General features: G+C 40.8%; 1 protein-coding gene across 2 annotated transcripts in view; it reads right to left on the bottom strand.

Moving 5' to 3' along the window:
• LOC115571820 (SH3 and cysteine-rich domain-containing protein 2-like) overlaps positions 1–25,429 on the bottom strand; it is a 37,969-nt gene that overhangs the window by 5,577 nt on the left and 6,963 nt on the right. The window contains exons 1-6 of one of the 2 annotated variants that reach the window (XM_030401435.1): positions 19,864–20,382; positions 7,060–7,426; positions 6,662–6,756; positions 1,317–1,401; positions 1,050–1,162; positions 880–943 (exon numbers count right to left, since the gene is read on the bottom strand). In XM_030401435.1, coding sequence (XP_030257295.1) covers positions 880–943; positions 1,050–1,162; positions 1,317–1,401; positions 6,662–6,756; positions 7,060–7,426; positions 19,864–19,953 — 814 coding nt within the window. In that variant the 5' untranslated portion in view covers positions 19,954–20,382. Of the gene's footprint in view, positions 1–879; positions 944–1,049; positions 1,163–1,316; positions 1,402–6,661; positions 6,757–7,059; positions 7,427–19,863; positions 20,383–25,429 lie in introns of those variants that run through there. The other variant, XM_030401436.1, reaches the window with a different exon arrangement.

Here is a 25,429-nt window from a genome sequence, read left to right on the forward strand (position 1 = left end):
GAGCAAAGACTTCTTTCCAGAATACTCAGTTTGCTTTGATATTGAATAATAAGAGGAAATTAACCTTTAGAAAAAGGAAGAGATACAAATAATCTACTAACCACCAGCTGCCTTGTTATACCGGAATAGTCTCTGGATCTGTCACTGGTAGTGTGTAAAATCCAACACCCTTCTTTAACAGCTTTGTTTTGTAATTTCATTGTTTTCTCTCAGCTCACATGTTTTTGACAAGAAAAAGAACTAGATAACTAATTTGTTTGAGTTGTTAGAAGAAATAATAACAAATTTGGTAGGCAGATAAGGGAGAAGTGGGCAAACTGTCACCTGCATATTAGAATACTTTGATATTTTGGGAAATATGCTTAATGACTCTGTTTTTAGCACAAAGACTGGAAACAGGAAGAAACAGCTAACAGTGCTGTACTTAGGTCACACAATCTACCTTTCAGCACCTCCATTTAGGAAGTCTCATGTTTTTAATTCCCTGTTTAGTTTAGTCACAGGAGATATGTGCCAAAACATATATGTCATTTTGTAGGAATTCTACAGATGAGATATGTGTTCATTATAGTGAGCTTGAGGCTAGAGGTGTTGGTAGGTGGATTTTGTAATCTTTGGAGACAGCTGCATAAGCTTTATCCTCCCATCTCCAGCTTTGCACTAGGCTAGGCTAACCAGCTGCTTTTATAACAAAATTAGAGATATCTATACCTATCATCTTATTCACCTCTCAGAGAGAGACTGCTCCAGAGTATTTATTCAAGAGTATTGAATATTTGTAATGTGGAACTATTCCTTTAGAGCTTTTTAGTATTTATCTTAAAACTGCAAAACAGCCAATTGTTGGCTAAAAACGTAAAAGAAATTAATTCTACTTACTTCCTGGGATGTGTTCCTCTTCAGCTATTGGCTGGTTTTCTAGTTTGTCTGGCTGTTTTTCCGCCTATAACACAGAAAGAGTTGTAGCCAGCAACGTCGACAATATTCCTGGTGTGATAAATTGCCAACATGAATGTATATGTCTGTGTATTTTATGTGTGTTTTTGTACCTCATGACACGGTGACTCTGAGATACTGCCAAAGCTGGAGCGACTCATCTGAGCCAGCGACGTCCCATAGCGCAGTGCTTCATACACAGGGTCAAGAGTGCCATTATCTGCCTCTACACAGGGCCAGACAAGATGGAACAAAGCAACACGTGCAGTTTTATAGCTGACACTATACACACAGTGGCCTGGCAGGCATCAAGGATCGAAGGCCACAGACATGGTGATTAGTCATCCTGAGATTAACAGTTTTTTGGTACCATCACTCACCCTGGGCAGCAGGAGCCTCTGTGACCACACCCAGTGCATCAGTGGTTATCAGAGGAGAGCTGAAGTTCCTCTTGAAAGCTCCTCTCTGACAGACCGGCAGGGACAAGGAGAAAAGAGGAGGAGAAGGACAAACGTTACTTGAGGCTGAAATAGCGATTAAAGGGCAGATCTAATATTTCTGTGTAAGACAATACCTGTGTGGTTTTATCTGGGAAAGGTGGGAACAGCACAGTATGTGAGATGAAAGCTGAGTATCTGAAGATGTGTGTGTTCTTTCAGTATTTCAGCTCAGCTCAAACCTCCTATGAATGACTTTGATGCAGAATTTTTGCATAACAGAAAATCTTAGCGGGGGGAAATGTGAAAGCACCTGCAGTATGTTACTCGTTAGACAAACTGCACACACACTGTGCAGTTTGAAGCAGGCTGTGAAACCAGGACATTTACATGAGTCAAACACTAAAGCCCACTCTCCTTCTCTAAATTCCTGACCTTAAATGCATTTTAAGTAAATCACAAAAAAAGTTTCATACGTGAGTAGTTTCTCCTGTGGGCAGAGTTCCTCTTTTGGTGACTTATAACTTGACAGAAAATAAATTACTTGGAAGTTAAAGACGTGATGACGCAAATTGGTTTGTTTATTTCACTGAATATCATCAATCATAATACACATTCAATTCACTGTCATACTTTTTGAACAGGCTAGATAAATTGGTGAAACTGCAGGTAGGACTTGACTTGGGACTTGACTCGCCTTTACTAAGGACTGGAGCTGACTTGACACAACCCGTGACTTGACCAAGAAAAATGACTTGGGACTTGCTTGAGACTCGAACCAAATGACTTGAGTCACAGGTCTGCTTGTGAGTGACATCCAAAAACCTTTTGATTGATTTTATGTCAAGCTGCATTTTCGTTTTTCATCCAAGCCTGCCAGTTAATGGAATGTAGGCGGAAGAAGAAAAGAAATGACGAGTAATCTCTAAAGAGGCTAAATGAACAACATTGACATACTTTTCCATCTTGACTTATGTAGGTTACATCAGCTGAGAAGATCTACGACACATCATTGCACTAACTGTTATAGCTGACTCGTGGTGGCAATAATACACTCACCATTAGTTTTAACAGGGACTTTCTGAAGAAATGCCCTCGGCCACTGCTGTACGTCTAATGGAGTGTGACTAAACTTATTTCTTATCTGCTCTCAAGCTAATTCACCCACATGGTCTGCGTATTGAGGCATTACAAATGTGTGCCTCTGTCAAAATGTGGATCAACCTGCACAGATCTGCTACCGTACAACTTTGTTATCCGATTCTTTATTTAGCAAGAAGAATATGTTTAGTACATGACTCATCGGATTAAATTACAAAGTCCTGTTTTTGACAGAGGCTGTGATGAATCTGTTCTGCGCTCTCTAAATAGAAAAGAGTTTATAAAGATAGAATAACATCTTTTTAATCTCGGATTCTCTTTTCATCTGGTTTACAGTAAATCATTTATGCTGAAAATAACATGAATTCAGAAAAACCTCTTTAATCTTTGGCTTGTGTTTCTGCCGTCCTGTGATAAAGTAAGTGTGCAGATAAATCCTTAACCCACTGCCTGATCCATGGATATAATTTTACCCTGGCGGAAGCCTAGAGATATTTTGTATTCTTGTGTCTGAAAGTGTGTGAAAGTCAAAGTCAAGAAATATTTTTAGTTATATGGAGGAAATAAATCAAAATGACTGCCATGAGATTTGACAGATCCTGTGAGTGTGGACCTTCTGAGAAGCACAGAAGTCATCTGAAAGTGAAACATCGCTTTAAGGTTGTACGGGAGTGTGATGGCGGCTCTCACGACTGACAGACAAGAATTTGCCCGGAATCTCTTCTTTATCTCCTCGCTCACAGAACACAAACGTCACCTCTAGACTGAAATAACTGCATGAAACTCTGTGGTGACACACAACTGAACAGGGTGATTTCACGAAAGCTTTATCTATTTTAAACGAATGATGCAAATATAATAATACACCCCTGACCAACATATCTAACTCTAGCTCAATACAGGCATGTACTCTTTTAGTTAAACCAAAACCACATTTTGTTACAATTTAAATCAGCCAGTCATGTTGTTGCTGTCAAAGTCTAAACTTGTTCTCCTCTCTGCTGCTGTCAGCTGGCGTGTCAGTGCAGACTCCACCTCATCACATCCAGGGCTCCATCAGTGGGGTTTCCTATCACGGCTTCAACTTTAACTAGTCCTAACTAATCGCCAAATACTCATACTGTATTTTCTCAACTGATGCACGAGGCAACGAAATCTGAATCTGAAAATCCAAGACGATGTCATTAAACTGCTTGTTTTGTCCAACCACACAATACTTTCAATATTTATTTTTGGTGAATATTGTTTGCACTTGCCAAACCCTCGCCTGCAAAAAGTCAAACTGTTGTTGTAAAATGGAGTAAATGTAAAAGTGGAATAAAGGATTTGGGGATTTGGGACACTCCAAGTAAAGAGACAGTAGAGGGTACAGCTCTGGCAGAGTGTCTTGGAGTTTTTGATGCTTTTTTTCCTGAGTATTGTTTTCATTATTTGTGTTTGAATCTGTCACAAAGCACTTCACAGGAAACACGGGACACAAACAAAATGAAAGAGCTCTCTGTAAATAAATTTGGCAAACGCTTCACTTACTGTCATATTATGCTAATTAATGGCTGACAATTGTCCTCATCTGCTCTGAAGGCGTGGCAAAATGATGTGCTCAGATTTGAAGGTAGATAAATGATTTCCTCAGCATCGGAAAGCTTAAATATTTGCTTTCACATGCAATGGCCAAACACCTACAATCCCATATCAACATATCAGTGACGGTGACTGCAGAGCATGACTGGACAGAGTTGGACTTGCTGAAGTATAAGAGAGCAGACAGGCTGAAATTTCACACTTTGCTCAGTAGAGATGGACAGATATTAGGATTGAGCTCTGACTGCTGACAGAGGAGACACACAAGTTCAGATGAGGATGGGTGTGTGTGTGTGTGTGTGTGTCTAACTCTTCTTTCCTGGACAAGCAATTACTTTGTGCAGTGATCAGCAGGCCTATTTCTTTAACCAGACTATAATACATCTTTAGGTTCAATTAACATTGATTAGCAAAATGTTGTCATGATTCCAAAGCAATTTAAAGCTGTTTGATTCTGGAGATGTTTTAAATCGCTTGGTCACATGTGGGTGCACTCAGCAAATCGACTGAGAGCGACCCAGAGGAGCTGCAGTCATCGATATCCCTTCCTTTATTCTTGATTACACTACTTTACATACAAACATACATTACACTAGCGTTGGCTGGTAATTTTTTCACCTTGTGTGTGTTATAACGGCAAAATGTGGCCCTGGAGACACCTCTTGTAGTGGGATCTAACACAGAAGTGGTTTTGAGTATTTTGCCAGGTGTCTATTTGTCTGTGGCCAGATTTTGTCACCATGATTGCATCATAACAGGGAAACGTGCATTAAACTTCACAAGTGTCTAGTTGGGATCAAAATCAAGGCTGAGTTTAAAGATGCATGTGGTCCGAGCAAAGGGGGTAGGGGTAGGGGCAGAAGTGTCGCGGCTGGCGTGATCCTGTCACAAGAGGGTCTCTAGTTACTGTTTGTTATGAAAGATGAGCAGCACAAGAAACACTCACAGTTTAAAATGCAATTCATCGTTCTGAAAAAGTATGGCGTAACACAAAAAAAGAAATACCTGAAAAGTGTACAAGTACACTTGGTTACCTTCCATCACTGTGGATATGTGAACTCTACACAGCACTGATAAATTATTGAGTAGTCACACAGAAGTCTCCTGCTCCTCCTCCTACATCACTGCTCTGTCTGCCCTCAAGTCATCCCAACAGTGACTGACTGGCATTTCTACTCCAGAAAGACGTTGGCCAAACAGACTTAACATTTCTTCTTCATCAACAACAGGACAATTGTTGCCAAAAATATGCTCTAAATTAGTTTTTTTCCTCCATTTCCATTTTCAAATCACGTAACCTTACAGCACTTAGAAAGCATAAGCAGTCTATCTGCACACAAAAACTTTGGATGACGCATTTTGGTTGACCCTCAGCAAATCGCGGACCTTAAGTTATGTAGATGTGTAAGAAGTAGCCTCAAATTCCATCCAGTTTCAGTAAAATGCCTAATCCTTGCTTTGATGAGTGTGCAGTGATCGAAAAGGACACTGCTGAGGGCTTGGCGAGAGCCTGCCGTGTCATATCCTCGAGGGATTGTGTGCGCCTCAAAAACACTGAATTTCACACTGAATTAGCCAGACCAGCTGGTACAGGGAGATATTGATTTTCCAACACAGTTGAGAAGGCAGGAAGGAAATGTAGCATCCAGACAAGCGAGAGGAAGAGAGGAGGGGGTTATGAGAGAAAGCGGCACATGTGGAGTAAAAGGACAAAAAGGCCGAGTGAAGAAATGTTGGGACCTGGCCACGGAAACTTTATCAGTGTCATCCTGCTCTGCTGCTGTTTCTCTCATGGCTTTTATAGCTGGGAGATAATTTTATCCCACTGCAACCCTTTCACATGTTTCCCAGTGTCTCAGCCGACATTGCACAGCCCTGATCTATCCACAATACATGTATAACCTCTACCTTTTTGTCTCTTCTGGTTTGAAATGGGCTTTATCCTCTTCAAACAAGATGGGGGCTTTGGGGCTAAGCATATTACCAGGACTAAATGCTATGCCAACTGACTGAAAGAAACAATTACAGCATCCAGATGCTGGTTAATTCTGCTGACACAATGCATTCTGGGTCAATCTCTGGCCGACAGTGAACTCATTCATTTCTAGTAAGTTTTACAAACAACACGGAATAGAAACATGCAATTAGCTACGCAAGAAACATGTATGCTCATGGTAAGCTCGGATGCTGGGACATAAATACAGCAAATGTATAAACCAACCAGGAACCACAAATACAGTGAAACTAAAATAACAAAACATGACAAAAAGTCAGTGAAGTAAACATGGTGCATTTGAGTTAACTCATGATGATGAATGGACTAATAATGATAAAATAATCATCCAAATGCTCCTTCATTGACCAGTTGGCAAATGTGGCTACTTTTGCAAGATTTTGGAAGAGCTTCAGAGAGTTTCACACCCCTCTTAACACCAGATGACCACATATCTACGGGGGTCAAATATCTGCCAGACAAGTGCCAGACACTTGTAGAGGAACTTCGTGTTGCTATATATTTTATGTGGGCAGTAAGTAGTGACTGTTAGCTTCATAAAGGCGCATTGTGCGTGGTAGTGAAATGTAATGATAGTCTGAGGTGTTCTTACCTTGCCGTTACAGGGCTGCTGGGAGAGCTCCGACGAGCACCAGAGGTGGGCCGCCAGTTTACAGGCTTTACAACGCAGCCCCTGCTTGGAGTTTCCTGCGTAGACATGAAGCAGTTCACTTTTACAGGTAGCCGTCTTTAGGCTAAGGAGCTGACAATTTTTCTTTTGTCAGCAACAGGTCACACAAGGCCACAGAGCAAGGCAACATCTCGAGTGGTAAAGGTGATGGGAGCAGGAAGACAGACAAACAGTATTGTGAATGCTGCATTTTTTCTTTAATGGTGTTCACATGTCACATTCTCAAGGATTTGTGACTGCTTTCTGTTCTTTGTATCTCAACATGGCTGCATATTTTCCATTAGTGTAATATCCTGATGTAACTAGCACGGCTGACCTACCTTGGATCATGTGTTTGCATCGCTGGCAGCTGGTAGGCCTACGGAAGACATGCTCCTGGAAACAGTGGGTCTTGACTGGCTGGGCCTGAGACTTTGGCTGGATTTTGGAGGTCATGGACAGTTTGGGACTGACAGAGGGTGAGTGTGATGACAATGAAGGGTTGGGACTGGCAGACGGGGATTGGGAGGGAGAGCGCTCATAGGCCAAGGGGGATTCTGAGAAGGGGGGAGGAGATGGTGGGGGTGGAGGTGCGGTGATGAGGGCCGAGGGAGGGCGGGATTCGCCGTTGCTGCGCTGGAAAAAGTTGTCCACACTCTTGCTGCGCATGACTGATTTGAAGGACAGGGAGCGTTTCAACCGCTGCAACTGAAGACAAAAACAAAAGAGAGGATGTGTGGGTGTCTTGGGTCAAATTACAAGTAGCTCCAAACAAGTAAGAGCAAACAGCTCAGAGGAAGTGTTGAGGGAGGGTTCTTCACAAGGATATGAAGCAGTCATCAAGTGGAAGGTGTGTCAGTATGTCAACATATAAACCAATCTTGGTGCGTCTATTTGAGCTGGGAAGTTGGAATTTCCGAGTTCATCGACCTCATCAACCCCATTCTCAAAATCCAAGATGGCTGCTCCAAACATCAACAGAAAAAGTAGTAGAAAATACTGTTTATCAGCATTTCTGTCTTATTTCTGTCTTATTTATCAGTCTTACACACAGTATTGTCCAACGTCTATCTGTTGACATTGACATGATGCTTCAGTGTTTGTATGAACAAAATACAGTGGAATGCCTTGTCATCAAATGGTATTGCTAACAATGGCTAACCTAACCAGAACTGGTACTTCTGACTTGTTGTACTGGAATTAAAAGCTCCACTTAAAAGGCCCTAAAAGCCCTTTTTTATCAATCAGCTACTCATTGGGAGAGATTGGATTCTCCATAAACACATTTCTACCAAAGTTATAACAGTTTTTGTTATTTCACATCTGTGATTTCTATATACTGTGTTTGTTTTTAACCGTGCTCTCAGAGGTCTGTTTGCATTGTTTGCTTGTGTTTCCAGGCCCCTGCCAATTAATACCTGATTAAACCAAACCCAAGTGGTCCTGATGAGCCTATTGGCAAGGTTTTGATGTAAAGCTCTTGATAAAACAATAAATATAACTTTGATTGTTAACATTTTAGTGATGGGTATATAATGTTATAGAAAATATTAAGGATTTAAAAACAAGCGAAAGTGATTGAGGCCACACCCTCTCTATTAAGTGGGACAATTCACACAGCAATCAGTGAAATGTTAAAAGCAGGAACAATAGAAGTGTCCAGCTCTGGGGGATCTGCACTGTTTGAACAATCAGTCTGTTAAACAGCTCTACCCTCTGACTGTCCTTGCCCTGCCAGGCTGGCTTCTGATCCTCTATCTTCAGCTTTTTCCCCTGTTTCCTTACATCACAAATTTGCCATCCCTTGCGGATCCACTGGAGTCAATACCCCTTAAAATTCACGTTTGATTAGTTTTATTGAGCGGCCTGCACCTTCACATCTGATGCAGTCAGTGATGCGTAGCAAACAGTGTGTTTATCTTTGACTCTGCCTGCCTCCATTTCCTGCGCACTTGCCATCCAGTGCTTTTGGCAACAATGAAGGGGTGCTGATAATGACAAACAATTACGAGGATTTAGGAGCAATAGGATCCAATGTATGGATAATAAAAACTGCTGTGGACTCATACATCAAGAGAATGGCCTGGAGAATGAGGGCAAGGATGTAATAGGTCCTTCAGAATGAAGAGCACTGCCTCAATTTACACAGAGCTCATTAGCGGTCCATGTTGGCGACTGGTTTGAGGGCATTGTTTTGTTACATTGTGTTTATTTTGTGGTATTAACATGTTTCTGCTTGTAGTGATCTAACAGAAGTCAGACATGTTCCCTCTGTTACGTATGTTTTATCCCAGTTTTATGTATTTTAGCATCCTCATCATGTCTATTGCACCTTTGAGCTTTGAAAGCCACCACATCGGCCATCTCACTCCTGTGCAGAAAATTTGATCAATAGCATTGAGCAGGTTCCTCTTTTTCTCCTTTAAGCTACAGATTCACAGATGCCAATTAGTTTGAGTGATGAAAAGCGTCCTCACTGTTGACTCATTAGTGAGTGCCTCTCGTAAATGTTTTCCTACAGGGAGCTGAGTCCAAGCTTTCCTTAATGGCCTTTTCTTGGCTCGACCGGTGGGCCATTCAGTAATGGATGTTCCTCTCTATTAGATTTTTAACTTATCCGACTTTGTTAATCTTCTCTGTGGTGAAGGCCGGCCTTTACTCCAGCTCCAGAGGGGAAAAAAAGAACAATTTCTTTTAGAAACAATCTAGGCAACACATAAATGATAATCAATAGATTAATATGCCTCCTTGAGCTTTTACAAAGATTAAAGAACAGAAGATAAAGGGATACTTTTTTTTTTTTTTATGGATTGAATAATCATAAAAATTTGACTTTCTTATTAACATGAGCCAGTGCTTGAGTATCTATTCACCTAACATCCATAAAGAATCTATATTGTCGCCATGCATGCATTGATGAACGCGATAAATAATTGTGGAACTAATAAAACTTCAGTGGGGTGGCTTTTACGCCGTCCCTCAGTGGATCTATTATTCAGCAGTTTCTGTTTCTTCAGATTCTGTATCTACATTATCCCATTTGTCTTATCCTACAGAGTTCAAGCTTAAGCAGCACAGTCAAAGAGGAAGTGCAAGTGTTTTATGACTGTTCTCAAAATGAAAGAAGATGCAATGTAGTTTTTGTAGCTTGGCAACTCCTCTAGGCACTTCCACAGTTCATTACAAGGCCAAGCTGAATCACAATTAATGGTAAATGATAAAAGGACTGTAATTTTATAGCACTTTTCTAGTCGTAGCGACCACTCAATGGGTTTTGGTTCGCGCCCACTTACATTTAAGGGAAATATTTGTTGCCTTACTGATACTGGAATTTTGGGGCCAATGCTGATACTGGTATATATGAGTAAAAAAATCAGATGTAGATATATCCACTGATATTCTATATAGACTCTGTATACAGAACGTATACATAAACACACTTTTTTGCTACAATCCCTTAAATGTAGTTATCAACGATTACAACACAGATATGTTATGGAGGAAGGATATTTTTTCTTAAATTCTAAATGACTGCAAGCATCTTTTTTGCATTATGGTTTGCAATAAAGTTTTTATATCAGCGCATAGAGGACAACATTTACACTGATGCTGATATATCTGTATATATATTGATAGGTCGATATTGGCGGAAAATCCTGACTGATCAATATACAGGTGGGCTCTAATTCGCACCACAGGGATAATGACATTTTAGACGAAAACATGCTTCCAACAGTGCGTCCCTTTCCTCATTTAAATAAAAATGTCCTAAAGCACAAAGTGACATCTAACTGATTCTGTCTATCTGCCTTCCTTCAAAATCTTGAGAAAAGCATTCCCTTAGATGTAGGTGCTGTTAATGCTATTGGCTTTGTGATTAAAGGGGCTCTGTAGAAATCTCTGTTGTACCGGAAGCTTGTTGTTAGTTTATGTTAGCGGACTCAATTTCTAATTTGGCTACTATTGCTCTCTTAAGCCGAGCAGAGAGAGGCACTGAGACGAGGCACTTGAGAACATGCAAAATCCAGAAATCCACAGTCCAGCAGCATTAAACAACTTCAACAAATTGTCCACACCACAGGCTTGCATAGGCAACTAATAGAGAAGGGTATAGGTCTCGTTTTTCATGTCACGTTACAATGCGCTCACATACGACCAATAAAGAAGTGATAAATGTATATGAATTGATACAAACTGTGAAATAGAGCCCCTTTAATTGTTCAATAATCAGTGCTCCAATGTTTGTGTGTCCACATACTTTAGGCCATGTACAACAGCGTATCTGACATTCAGGACCAAGGTCAGCTCTATTGTACAAATGTTTTCTCCTCTTACAGGCTCTGTAATCGTGCACTGTAGTTTGTATAACAGTTAAATATACAAGCAGTTTCATGAGGATGCACTTGCTCTGATTCGTTCGTTGAGTTCTTTACATATTAACACAAATTAGTAGAGAGAAGCACTTCATGAATCCAGTTAATCATATCTAATCTGCTGTCAGTGCACATTACAAGTACTCATACAACAAAGATACGATTGCACCCGCTTGAGTTTATCGAATTTGTAAGCTGCAGGCCATAAAGCTGCACACACACACCACTATCATGATTATCTCCTAACATTTATGGTTACTCTTATAATTGTGTTATAATCTCACAATGTGTGTTAGTATAGTTGCTGGTTGGAGACATGTGTGAGTGCGTTCACAGACATGAACAAAATTAGCCAGCTTCACTGTGCCTTCTTATATCCCATAAGATCCTACAGAACAGAAATCAAAAGCACAGTTCTAATGAATGCAAATCTCTATGTTTCTCCATGGCACTCTTGTGTCTCTCTGTAAGGTTTTGAAAAGTCTATTTATGGATCAGAGAACTGGGGACCCATCACACTCTGAACTACTGACAGCAATTAGCTCATCACAGTGCATGTAGCGTAGTGTCACTGTAGTTTGAGGAAGAAGATGAAGCAAAGAATAAAACGAAATTCTGAGGGCAGTGAAAGAGAGTGAGGTAAAAAAAAAAATTGGTAAAACAGATGGAAGAAATGGGAGAAGGAGCACAGTGAGAGAAGAGACAGACTGAAAATACACACCACCAGCATCAACCCCCGTCGTCTTTGAAAGCCCAACAATGCACCAGGGCCTTTCTCTATCACACCTCTGACAGGCAAACGGTACAGTGGAGAGACAGAGCAGACGTCTCAGCCTTGTTCTTTGGCTGTTTAAAAATGAGCACAGCGCAGCCATGTTTGGTGAAGGCTTCTATAAATAGGCTGTTGTGAGGAATGCATGGATATATTAATGATTAAGTAGTGGGAGGGGTTCACACAATATGCCAGTTAAAAGCGAAAAGTCTTCCTGCTGCCACTACAGTACAACTGCAGATGCAGTAATGTCTAAGCTTCGGGAAAGAGGATTAAACTTCCTTAAACTGAACGCGATGTACTCAATGTAATGACATAGTCTTCAGCTCACGTTATGCATGCGTGTGCACAGCTGTGAAAAATGTAAACATTTAAAAAGCGACGAAAATACAAAAAAAACCTGCAATACTGCCATAAAAAATACCATGTCATTACACCATTACGCTGACATAACACTGCCCAGTGTGCGATTTTAGATAGCATGCTGGTGTTGCCAGAGGCAAAAGAGGCGTGACATCTAACACAACAGCATCGAGTGTTACTTACGCTGGACAGCAATACTGCTTTATAAACAATAACAACAATGATACATTGCTACAGTCGCTGTTCACATTCTGTAAACACTGTACGACTGGAGGCAAACATAGATGTATATAAAGGCAACATGTATTTGCACTCAGAATCGTACGAGAACAGAATTAGTTGCTTTTCCTTGAATTTCATTGAACTGCTGCTAGCTGCTTTTTAAAACTCCCAGTAGTGGTTTGCACACATAAAATGTCTTTAAAATGGCCTTATGGCTCACCCGCTTTATCAGTTACCACCTCTGCTGTCGACTTGATTGCTTGATTGATTGACTGATTGAAATCTTTATTTCAAACATGGCCAATTTTGTGAAACAACAATTATTTATTTTTTATTGCAAAACGGTGAGCAACTCACCTCGCCAGTGTCTGCCAAATTTTGCCCACTGCAGTGTTTTTCCCAGGACATCTCTAGCTGCTGATGATATGCAAAGTAAGAGTGAACACACTGGAAATTTCTTGCAGTGACCTGAGCGTTGAATTAAAGATGACCTCATTAGGCACTGCTCCAGTTGGACCTTGCTGAATAAAAGTGCACTTACTGAAACAACCTTTTTTGGAAAGTTGTAATGCCTCACTGCACAAGCTGCATCGCTGGTCTTATAGGGCTTGGAACAAATTGAAAACTTCCCATGAAAGAGCCAAACTAATTTAGACTACAGTTTTTCAGTACAAAAAAAATATGTATCCATCTCCATTAAAGGGGATTTTAAGAAGCAACCTGAGGAATTCACACCATCCAAAAAGCACTTATGAGATATGAAGGTATTATCATATTTAGGTTTGATGACATGATCTTTGTCCGACAGTTTCAAGCTGCTTGGGAGGTTCATCAAATGTTTTACACTATATTACTCACCAAATTACACAACTTTAAAACTCAACAGATAGAGATTGGAGGAAGGGCTAAAATAATTTTATTTTCAGGACTTTCCAGAAGAGAAAAGGGAACCTGAAGTGAACCAGAGGTGTCGTTGTCACCAATTACACTGTATGTAAATATCTCGGGTGAAAGAAAAACCTGTGAATCAAGATAAATCATTTTCATATCTCCCGTCATTGTCACGTTCACAGCTCTGTGTGGCTCTTGAATACCTGGCTGTTGTTTAAGGAGCTGTTTCTTTGTGATCCATGAGCCTCTTCTTGCTCGCAAAGACTTTGGCAGATCACAAGCTGTCTGCCTGAGTGTGCAGAAAAAGAAGCTTGCATTTCCAAATCCAGCCATTTAAAAGGCTTATCTGCACAAGGAGCTTTTGCAGTTAGCATTACGTGACTCTTCAACTGCCCTTTTACTTTCACACAGTGGTGAAAGAACAACACTCACTGGGGTGCTCATAACAAGTCTGCTACCCTTTATTACCCACAAAGGCTACTTTATCCAACATTCAACACACACATCGGGATTAAATTGGGATCTTCCAGATTTAAAACCTGCTGAGTACTTACTGAAAGATATGTCTAATGTATCACATACTGCTTCCTATGTTGGTAGACCTGATTTTTAATTATGTTCAGAAATCTTTATTTGACATAAAACGTGGAATAAATGGAAGAGGAAGAAATCCTTCTATGCAGGGGATGACTTATTCAGTTGATAAACCACACTCTTCTAACATTTCGCTTTGTACTTATTTCATGTTTTCTCAGTGTGAGTCTGACATTCTGAACTGTGAAGATCAGAACTATGTATTATAAAACTTTATTTTCTTCATTCCATTACATCATCAACTTTGCCTCTCAGAGACAGAATAACCTCGGTAGTTAACTTAAAGCAGCAGACTAAGGTCAGTACTAAACAAAGGACTAAATTAAGTCCATATTTATTCCCAACGGACTCTGCTCTAACCCTGACACTGCACATGGTACTCTGCTGGATCAGCAGGATTTCAGAACTCAATCAAGGACAGTAACTCAATGACTTCATCGTTAATCACGACAGTGCTCGGTCAACATGGTATACATGAGCACAACGGGGACACTATAAAGTATGAAAAAGTTTGATAGAACAGTGGTGATGTCCTATTCTTTGTGCGTTTTCTATCCATGTGAATATCATCTCCTCCTGTTACTCTCACTGTGTCTTTATGTATCTGTTTTCTGTTCTTAATATAGATTGTATCACAGTTCAGAAGGACAAGTCAATCGTTCTGGCAGGAAACACAAACATATAATGGTCTGTCTGTTATAAGTTAGGCTGGAAATGTATGTATCTTCCTGCTAAAAGCGATATGAAAGAAACAAACACAAAGAGGTGGAATACGCTTTGTTCAGAAATGTCATCCATGCAGAATAATCAAATGAACGGTACAGTCCCATGCTGGTACACATCAGAGAAGCTCTGCTGGTGCATTTTCTAATTAAAGAGGTTCAGTTGCCTTGTGAGACAGGAATTCAGGGGTGAACATTAAAGAGAAGATTACATGTCACCACTGCCAAAACTAATTAAATAATATAATATCTTTTTTCAATTTATGACTACACATTTGCGTTTAATAATTTGTTTTATGGAGTGTAAAACTACCAAATTGGAATTTGACTATTTTCATGTATGAAATTTTATGAAAAGTAATTTTAAGAATAAAAACTGAAGATAAAAGAGGAGTGAAATAGAGAGGTATTAATCAAAAAAGAATGTCTGCTTGTTCGTTCAGCTTCATTTGCCTCGTCTTTTCTTCTACGCAGCTCCTGTTGTTTTTCCTCATACTTTCACTCACATTCTCTTGTTCCTAACAAGAACTGTGGCTGAAACAAGACAATATGGGAAAAGAAAGAGGATGGGAAGAGAAGAGACAGAAAGTGGGAAATATGAGGAGAGGTGAAGTGCAGGTGGAAACAGACGAGGTTTTGGGTTTCATATCAAACGCCAGCGGTCAACAGAAAAGAGAGAGGAAATACATACTCTAAGAGGAGAGCAAGAAATTAATTAGATGAAGAGGGGAGAGAGAGGGCTGATAAGGAAGTCAGAGAACTTTGTGAAAGTGAGCGTGAAGGGCAAAGTGGGAGAGAAGCTTTTCCCATCATTTTACCTCATAAAAATGTCTTTGTGTTGGCTGAGAAAGCGATGGGCCGTGTGTAGGCCCTGCGGACCGAGGTACAGCACCACCTTGCATTATCAGCATTTACACCCACTGTCTTTTGGGAATATTAAACTTTATGTTGTGGCTGATTCTCTGCACAGCTCTCATTTCCTCCACTAATAAACTATGTAGAGTTTAAAGGAATAGTTCAACATTTTGGGAAATAGGCCCATTCAATTTGTAGTCAAGAAGTTACTGAGGAGATCAACACCAGTCTCATGCCAGTAAGGCAAATGCTTCTATAAACTTACACACTGCCTAGTGTATCTGCAGGGGACAAGATTTTGATCCTCAGTCCTGGTTGCCACAAGCCAAACTTGGCAAGAAAACACCTTGGTACTGAATTCTCAGTATGAACGAGTTCACTGGGACCTGCCAGTCTTGCCACATTCAGCACTACTGGCAACTGTGAACATCAGTTTAGCATAAAGACTGGAAACAGATGGAAACAGCTTGGTCCAAAGACAACAAAATGCACCTGCTAAAGTGTGCCACCCCTTCATCTTAATAATTGACGGTGTAAAAACAACAATTTGCTGTTTAACGGTGGTTATGCGGCAGATCTGTGCTGGTTGACTGATAGCTGTTCCTGGTCAAGTAAAATTCTTGCAAACAAACGTTGTAGTTTAAACACAGATTTTGTACAGATTAAACACATGAGATACTGCGCGATGACATGTCAGCTTTAGAGATCCACATAGGCATACTGCGTAACTATACAGACATGAGAGTGGTTTAGATCGTCTCATCTAATTCCAAGCTTTTCTTGTCATCCACTTGAACCCACTTCACTTTAAATGCACAACACTTGAATGGCATGTGCTCCAAGTGATTAGAGAGGAATAATAATATTTTCGGAGCAATCACCTTGCCCGTAGGTGGAGGAGGTGGAATAACTCCCCATTGTCTGTCACAGCCACATTAGCGGCACTCTAGAAAGCTGGTATGGCCATTTAGCACTGTAATAAATACTCTGAGAGCCGAGGGACGGTTGAGACGGAGAGGGAACGGAGAGTGAGAGATGAAAGAGACAGAGCTGGATGAGGGGATGAGAAAAGATCGCATAGAGACAGGAGGGAAGAGGAACTGAGAAAAGGCATGTAAGCAAAAGGGAAAGCAAAAGGTGGAAATTGTTATGGAAGGAACAGAGGAGGGAGACAAGTAAGAAGATTGAGAGTGACAGGAAGTAACATGTGAAGCTCGAGAGAAACCCTTGTGCAGAAAACTCTTAAACAGATCCCAGTTGTAACACATATTTAATCTCTCCCTTCCCTTTCCTCTCCATTCTTCCTCACGGGATGTGGAGCAGTCCTGGCTGCCAGCAGGGGCTTGGCAAACACAGAGCTCCACGGCTGACGCAGCTCGGAGGATTGTTTCCTCCCAGTTCTGTTTTGTCTGGACGGCCGTTTGTGTGAATTATGACCATGCCCCTAGCAAGACACAGCAAACATCTGCTAGCTGATTGGCTCATAAATTCACGCAGCACCTCAACGCCCACCATCCATTGTGTTGTCTGTAGTCAAATAGAAACAACAAGAGGCCCGTCCTGCCAGGCTTGTTCCAGCTCCCTGTGGCGAGGACCGACAAAAATCAGCCTTAATGTAATTTGCTGCTCTCATTGCTGCTGCAATTAAGGCTGCTCTTGAAGCTCATTTGAAAATGTTAAAAGATAAATGTGATGCAGGAGATTTAGGTCAAGTCAGTAGCAGAGAATTTACTGAGAACAGTGTCACTTTGAAGTTCAGCTCCACTTTTTGTCAAGAAAGATCCATCAGCATAAAGAAGACCGTCTATTTTTAGAAAATTACAAGATTGGACTGAGGTTGTTATACACCTCTGGATTACCAACAAGGAGGGGACTGCTTTTTTGTCATGCTTCTCCTGCTGACGTTGAGGCTATGACTGCAATGAACAATTGTTTTAATTTTCACAATTAATCAATTAATCTCATACTCTTATCAAATGTCATATTGTGGAAAAGGCTCGCCACAACGTCCCAGATCACAAAGTGACGTCTTCAAATTTCTTTTTTTGGTCCAACCAAGAATACAAAACCCAAAGACTCTTCATTTATGATAGTAAAGAGAAAAAAAAAAGAGCAAATCCTCACATTTATACAGCCGGAACTAAATTTCTTTGATCGACTACACAATGAAGTGCCTAATCGTTGCATCTCTACATGAGGCACCTTTTTAAAGAGGGTCAAAATCTCTCATGAAGGGCATAGATGGCAGCAAAATATGGATAGACTAAGAGACACTTATCACGCCTCCGCAAAATAATTAGTAATTAAAGTCATTAAATAATAAGTATAAGGTATAAAGAAGCAGAAAATGGTAAAACTCAATTAAGTACCTCAAAAGTACAGTACTTGAGTAAACTTTAGTTAGTTACATTCCATCACTGGTTGTTCTAATTTTTCACACGAAGATGATATATTCACTGTAAATGTGTATCAGTGTCCTTGATTACTAATTTTCATTATCGGTATCAGCCCTGTAGACCATATCAGTCGACCCCCACAGCATAAACAAAACTAGAAAGGCACTCAACAGAGCTGATCCCTCCGCCAAGGCCCAACAGTCCCCTTTAATTCAATCAAGCCTAATCCTTCATCAAATTCAATAGCCCTATATCACTTTAAACCACCCGTAACTGCTTAACCATAATTTAAGATCACCAGATCAGCATCAAACTGTACTCACTCACAGATACCAGCCACCTAAACAAAACTACTGCAATCAAATTAATCTTTAACTGTGTTTATTGTGTGTTTTGTCTCTTTTCTGCCAAACTAATTACACTTATAACGGGAGTGTAGAGAGGTGGAGAGAATGACGCGGTAAAAAAATCATATCAATACACCTATTAAAAACACTGACTAGTGAAAAGACAACCACATAACTCTTAAACAAATGATGCACAATAGCTAAAATCTTCACACGATATTATCATATGGGCATTATTTTTTTTTATTATTATTATTTTTTTTAAAGATTTCTTTTTGGCATAGACACCTTTATTAAGCAGTAGACAGATAGGAAATATGGGAGAGAGAGGGGGATGTGACATGCAGCAAAGGACCTCCGGCTGGAATCGAACCGGGGTCGGCTGCGTCTATGGCATGCGCTCTAACCACTCGACCACCTGCGTGCCCATATGGGCATTATTAACCTAATATCAATGTTTCATTTTTTAATATCAAGGTTATCGTGACTACCATGATGTCACGCCTTAACCAAAAATGAATGGGGTCTATACTGGGTCATCTTCAATCCAAGTTTCATGAAGATCTATTCAGTAGTTTCAGTGTTATCCTGCTGACAAACCAACCAACACAGACACGGGTGAAAACATAACCTCCTTAGTGGAGGTAAATACATCAAATCAGACAACAGAAGGAACAAAGTAGACAAACAGGCAAGAATATTATAACACGGCTACAAGTGGAGTATGAACAGTGATAATTCTAATGGAGCCATTTACCGCTGAGACTTTACAAAAGTCCTGAATTCTACCAATTTCTGATTAATCAAATTGAAAACCTTTTGCAGATTATTCCAAGAGGTTGGAGCACATGGCATGGACGTCTGGTGATCTGAGATAATGACTGCAAGATGCACTATTGATGCAAGATGGTTTACAGTAACCTCTGTTTATAGTGTGTTTACTTGAATTACCCCTGCAGCAAACACTGGGAACAAGAGAAAACATACAAAAACTGTAAATGCATAGAGAAATGGAGAAATGTGAAGTTTGAAAAGGGACCAGCAGCTCTATTTTTTGAGCAGAGCAGGTTAATCGTCCATGGACAGGATGGTCCCATTGGGTCTTCCAAGAGAAATGATGCAAGGGCCCCCCAAAGGTGCAGGCTCATAACTCCTCAGCTTGGAGGTCTGTACCTCCCACAATCACTGCCTGGCCAAAACATATTATGATCTCTGAAACCCTGCAAAAACACACTCTTAAGGCATCTTTCTTCACCTGTAGTCTGTGCTCTCGCTACACATGCAAAGAAAGCAGACACACACGCACCTTCATGTAATCTCTGCCCTCTAACTTTAAGGTCAGAGTAGTTGCACGAATTAAAGCAGCTTACTGTTATGCAAGACCTGCAGCCTCCAGCGAATTAGCCGACTAGTTAGCTAAGAGAGATCACTTATTAAAAATTCCCTTTAAAAACTAAGTGATTTAAAGGCAGAGCAGGTGGTGACACGAGTCCAAATCAGGAACAAAAGGTGGCTTAGATCCTTCAAAGCTCTCCAACTTCAGAAAACCACTTATCATTTTAGTACTTAATGTTTTAAAAATCGCCATTCTATCACAGGTGAGCCGTTACCTTTGATTCGGGCTGGCTGGGCACGGTAGCTTGTGGCCGGTGGAGGTCTCGGTTTTGCGGTTCGTTCTCCTTCTCGCTGATTTCCGTCATCTCGGCTCAGAAAATGCTCCTTCGACAGCAACACTGAAACAAACTGGTAAGTCCACGGCGGCAGGGGGAATGGAGGGGAGGGTGACAGCTACGCACGGAGAGGTTTAAACATCGCTACGGAGTCTTTATCCCGGAGAGGTAGAGCTAGTTTCTAACTGTCAAGTCATCTTTCATCGCCAGCCTCCATCTGGGAATTTGCGTTTTTGTAAGCGGAATTCGGTATTCCGCCGGGAAAGCGGCTCCTTGTCTTCAGTTTTAAGTCTCTAAATCGAAGCAGAAGAGATGGAAATTGTTATATTCGGTGGAGGGAATGAAATATCCAGTAGCGGCTTGGCTGGCTGCCTCCCGGTGGGTTCCTCCACTTGTCTCCGCTCCTCTCTCTCTCTCATCCACCGGCCACTTTCCCTCCCATCGCGCGCACATACACACACGCGCTCTTACAACAACTTTGATTTCGCCGTGACAAAGTGCTCGGCTCGCTCTGATTGGTCTGGGCGTCCGAAAATACGCCAGAGGGATGGTGGAGGGTGACGTGATTGGCTGAGAGATGGTGACGCCTGGAGAAGTGGGCGGTACGAGATTGAATTGTACATTATTTAACTTTTGTGGTGCAGCTTTGTAAACACCATTGTTTATGTGGTTAAACTCAAGTATTTTATAATGGGTCTGTCACAATGTTATACTTCTTGTATTACTAAACAATTATGTGTTGTTAAGTTGCAAGTTATGATTGTAATGCTTTCGTAGATAGTTAATAAATACTGTGAAGTTCATCTGTGAAAATTTGTTTGATTGCCATTATAAAGTTGTAAGTGATGTTCATAAACCTTGAACAGTGAAATAACCAATAACTTTAAGTTTAGTTAGCTATAAACTTACCATTCACTAATTGTGGTTATCAGAAAGAGTTACCAAATGATGTGAAAGTGACTTGAGTGTTTTCAAAACGTATGTACTTAAAACAACTTCCATTCTAGGAAACTACTCTAAAAATAAGGACTCTTGTGGCCACTCGTCCTTAATCAAACTCAAACTTGAAATCCAAAGGCCACTGATGCACACCATGTTTGCAGGCAGATAAGTCCATTGTCCCGACATTAAAGCTTTGTTTTCCTTTGTTTTTGTCTTTTTGTCAACCCTGGCAAGCAAGCAAAATATCGAAGAAGGAAACCATGGCTCCTGCTGCCTGCACTTAGTTTGGTAAAGAAAAGAAAAAACATCGACCCAAGGACGGATTTTTCATTTCACTGGTTGTGACAAGGAGAAAAAAGACAATAACTGCATTCCAAAAACAGAAAAACTTCTCAAGAGCAATTCTGGAAGGGGGCACCACAGCTGCTGCCAGAAGTATTGCTGTATTAAATGTATATAGAAGAAGCACTGATGATGACTAGTATTAAACTATGGTGGTTAATTGGAAGGTAAATAACTGAGGGGTCGATGTCGATGTGCGAGATTCAATGGACCGAACAAAATGTAGTCTGTCTTAGTCTTATCACCGTAAATATGTTTTGTTCTATTGAGTGGTAGAAGTACATAAAAATGTCAGATGCATCTTTTGCTTTGATCATTAACTTTAATAGAGGTCAGACCCAGTCACCAATACTCTCCAAGAGACTGCTCCACAGACACTCATACTGAGCAGGGACCCAATCTTTAAACACTTAAAAAACACATTGTTTTGAGTCTAAAATTATCACGTGTTTATAAAGCATATTATTCTATTAAAATGTGTATTTACAAGGATATAGACTATTAGTCGAGACAGGACCACTCTGTTTTTTCCCAGGAAAGAGGAGTGCTGACCTCCCAGTACCTGTGTAAACCTTCTGCCTGATTGTTACAAAGCAAAGGAGCAAAAGGAAATCGAAATCTAGTTTGAACAGAGCAGACATCTACCTAAGTACCCTACACAAAACAGCCCCTTTTGCATTTACTGGTGCTTGAATTGATATAAAAGCACACTGTGGGGCATTGCAAGCAAACAATAGCGGAGGTTGTAACACAATCATTGGGAGCCACAGGCCACCAGACAGACACAGCAGTCCATAGAGAGCACCCGCAGCCAAGCATGGGTGGCTGATTCAGCACCAAGGACAGCTCCTCTCTGACTGCCTCTGCATGAGTGTGTGTGTGTGCAAGTAATTACCAGCCTCCCCGGCATGCAAAACTGCATAGCCACACACTCACCCAATTATGTTTATGTGTTATTCCGGACACTGATAGAATCTCTCTCATGGAGCCAGCTCATTTTTTTGTTGTTGTTGCATTAAAAGCCCGTGTACAGTATGCAGCGTACTCCACCACTGTGAGCTAAGTATAGAAACAGCTCAGAACAAAGGAATGACACCGACTACTAATAATTTCTGCCTCTCGCCCAAGCAGATATGTGGAGTTAACAGGACTATTGTGGCATTATAATTAACAAGCCAGTTGCTGGATAAGTGAAGCACCATTAAAATCCTGCCTTTGGCGCTGGATTTCATTAATGTTTAGATAATATTCTTAAAGAAACAAGTTCGTCCTTCAGCATCGGAGAAAACAAGACCCATCTATCTATCCATCTATCCATCCATCTATCTATATTAAAAACTGATGCGAAATGCAAGTTCCTCCTCCTTTTTTCTGTGGAGCGATATATTCTCTCAGAGGCACAGCAGGTCTGTACACCATGTCCCAGTTATTTTAGTGGCGGTTGTCTGCAACAATCATGTTCAGCCTTCAGCAGCCTGACAGTGCACCGATAAGCCCCTGCCATCCTCCGTCACTGATACAATGCTGTGTTGCGGTGCAGCAGGTAATTATGCAAATGGTGAACCATACTTTTTTTTTTTTATCATAAATGCATGAAGCGGCTGATAAGGACTTCACAAGGGCTTCTCGCGGTAATCACGCAAGTATCAGCCTCAACTCAGCTGTGAATTAGGAGTGTGACTTTACTGCATGTAGTGTAGTCCTGCATCTAGTTTTAAGCTATCACAGCACTCACTTTACATATAGCACACGGTACGCATGTAGTCTTATGCCTTCACGGTTCTAACTTAACATACAATGTTCGGCTAGTTTTATGGGGTCACATTTCTCACTTTAGATACAGTGTACAGCTAGTTTTATTCTATCATATTCTCATTTTATATAAAATGTACAGCTAGTTTAATGGTGCTACTGTTCTCACTTTAGATACAGTGTACAGCTAGTTTTATTCTATCATATTCTCATTTTATATAAAATGTACAGCTAGTTTAATGCTGCTACTGTTCTCACTTTAGATACAGTGTACAGCTAGTTTTATGCAATCACAGCCCTCACTTTACATACATTATACAGTATACATCTAATTTTAAGCTATCACAGCTTTTACTCTACATACATTTTCTTTAAAATGCTGCATCCGTGTCCACATGCCACAGTTCTGGTCTCTGTTCGTTTCGCACTCCACATTCCATCAGCCAGACAGACAGCACACAAAGTTTTGACGTTTTTTTATTGGATCTCAGCACCCGCATGGACAGTCGTGTATTATGCATGCAAGTTTCATAACTGCCGTCCGCTGAAAAACATAGAAAAAAACCAGCATCAATCTTTCACAGCAAAACACAGAATACAAATGAAAGAAGACACACAAAAAACACGGCCGTATCTTTTGCTGTCCTGTCATGTCGGAGCTCGTGCTGGTATCCATTTTGCAGCTCCATCTTTTATTAACTGCTCGGGGGAACTGTTTTTCGCTCTACTTACGATACACTACCCTCCATCCACTCGCTCTCTGTCTGTCCGTCTCTTTTACACACAGGCCTAAAAATACACACACACACACACACACACTAAAACCTGTACAACGTGGACTCTGGAAAGTTGGCATCACATGTAACGCTTCCTTGATTAAAAAAAGAAACAAACACAGTCAGCAACACACAACATGTGTAGAGGATGCTTTCGCAAAAAAGCGCAACAGTGAGAACAGACAACATGTGTCGACCCATTTGACTTGCAACTCCAGGTGTCTGACTGCATTTCCACATCTGCTACCGTGTACCACTCACTGCACACCGTTTACGCTATGGAGACATGCCATTGTGCGAGAGTGTGTGTGTGTGTGTGTGTGTGTGTGTGTGTGTATGCTGCGTGTGTGGAAAGAGGAGCTGCAAGGAGCAAGCGAGCGGGATTAGCGTCCCGTCTCTGGAAGGCACACGCCCTGATATGACTACATTTAATCTCCCCATCCACTGAAATTAGCATAACCCTATTCTTTCGGCGCTTACTATCCATCTCCTCCTCTCCTCTCTTATTTTAAAACCCATCGCTCTACACGCTACCCGCTTGTTTGCTCGTTATCGCTCGCCATCTATGCCAACTTTGTTTCTCATCCACTTCCAGTGGAAAGGGAGCCATCTCTCAGCAGGCAGTCTAGTGAGACAGCTGACGTCAGCTTGCTACTCATCGCTGGGTGGCAAGAGATTTTGGGGGGTTTTGCTGTGGGGAGGCTTTGGTTTGGCTCTGCTTGCTTTCGCGGTTTATCTGGAGTCTGACAGGTTCCCATGTGGTGCTGTTTGGCCACAATTCAGCACAGATCCTCCTCAAGAATTAAAAAACCGAGACAGTGTGACTGTCATTGATGTGTGTTGTTTTGTAAAATCTATGCTCAATTGTCAGTGTTAGATGGCGAGCACAGATACTGACATACAAAACAAACTATGACATTCATTGAGTTACTTTTTTTGTGCTGTTCTCATGCTGCAGCACAATCCAAATGATTCACTCTACTTGATTATATGCATTAACACTCCACTGAAAGGAGCGACCTGGCTATAATTAGGACATTACACTGTGAAGTGACCTTGCTCAGACAAATGTTATCTCTCTATAATCTCAATAGAAAAGTGCAGGAAAGTAAATTAGGTATGTACTAGGGCTGTCAAACGATTAATTTTTTTAATCGCGATTAATCGCATTTTGTCCATAGTTAACTCGCGATTAATCGCAAATTTTTTTGCACATTTTTTTCTGTTCTAAATGTACCTTGATGTATTTTTTAATGTTCTTAATACTTTTAACAACATAAGAAAGGGCAAATATGCTTGCATTATGAAATTTTTTTTTCAACACTTCAAATCATGCAGGAAAATAAAAGGCCTTTTTTGTTGTCTGCTTTTGGCGGGGGGGCTCTTTGCATCTGCCGTGTGTTTGGCTTGCAACTGATATTTGAGACTCAATGTACGTCGATGGTAACTCATTTCGTTATTAACGCGTTAACTTTGACAGCCCTAGTATGTACACATCTAACCCAGAGCTCTGAGATCTTCTCTGCATGGTGCCAACAGATTTTATTAAACAAAGTTCTACCAGAGGATTCATCTGAGTTACATTAAGCTGTTAAAATGCATTAGTCAGCTGCTGACCTCCTCAAGCTAAACACGTTATTGCCCTCAGAGGGAACTACATCTTTAAAGTCAAAAAGAAAGTTATGTATAAATGC

The sequence above is a fragment of the Sparus aurata genome, chromosome 20 (genome assembly GCF_900880675.1).
Source record: "Sparus aurata chromosome 20, fSpaAur1.1, whole genome shotgun sequence".
NCBI classification, from domain to species: Eukaryota; Metazoa; Chordata; class Actinopteri; order Spariformes; family Sparidae; genus Sparus; species Sparus aurata.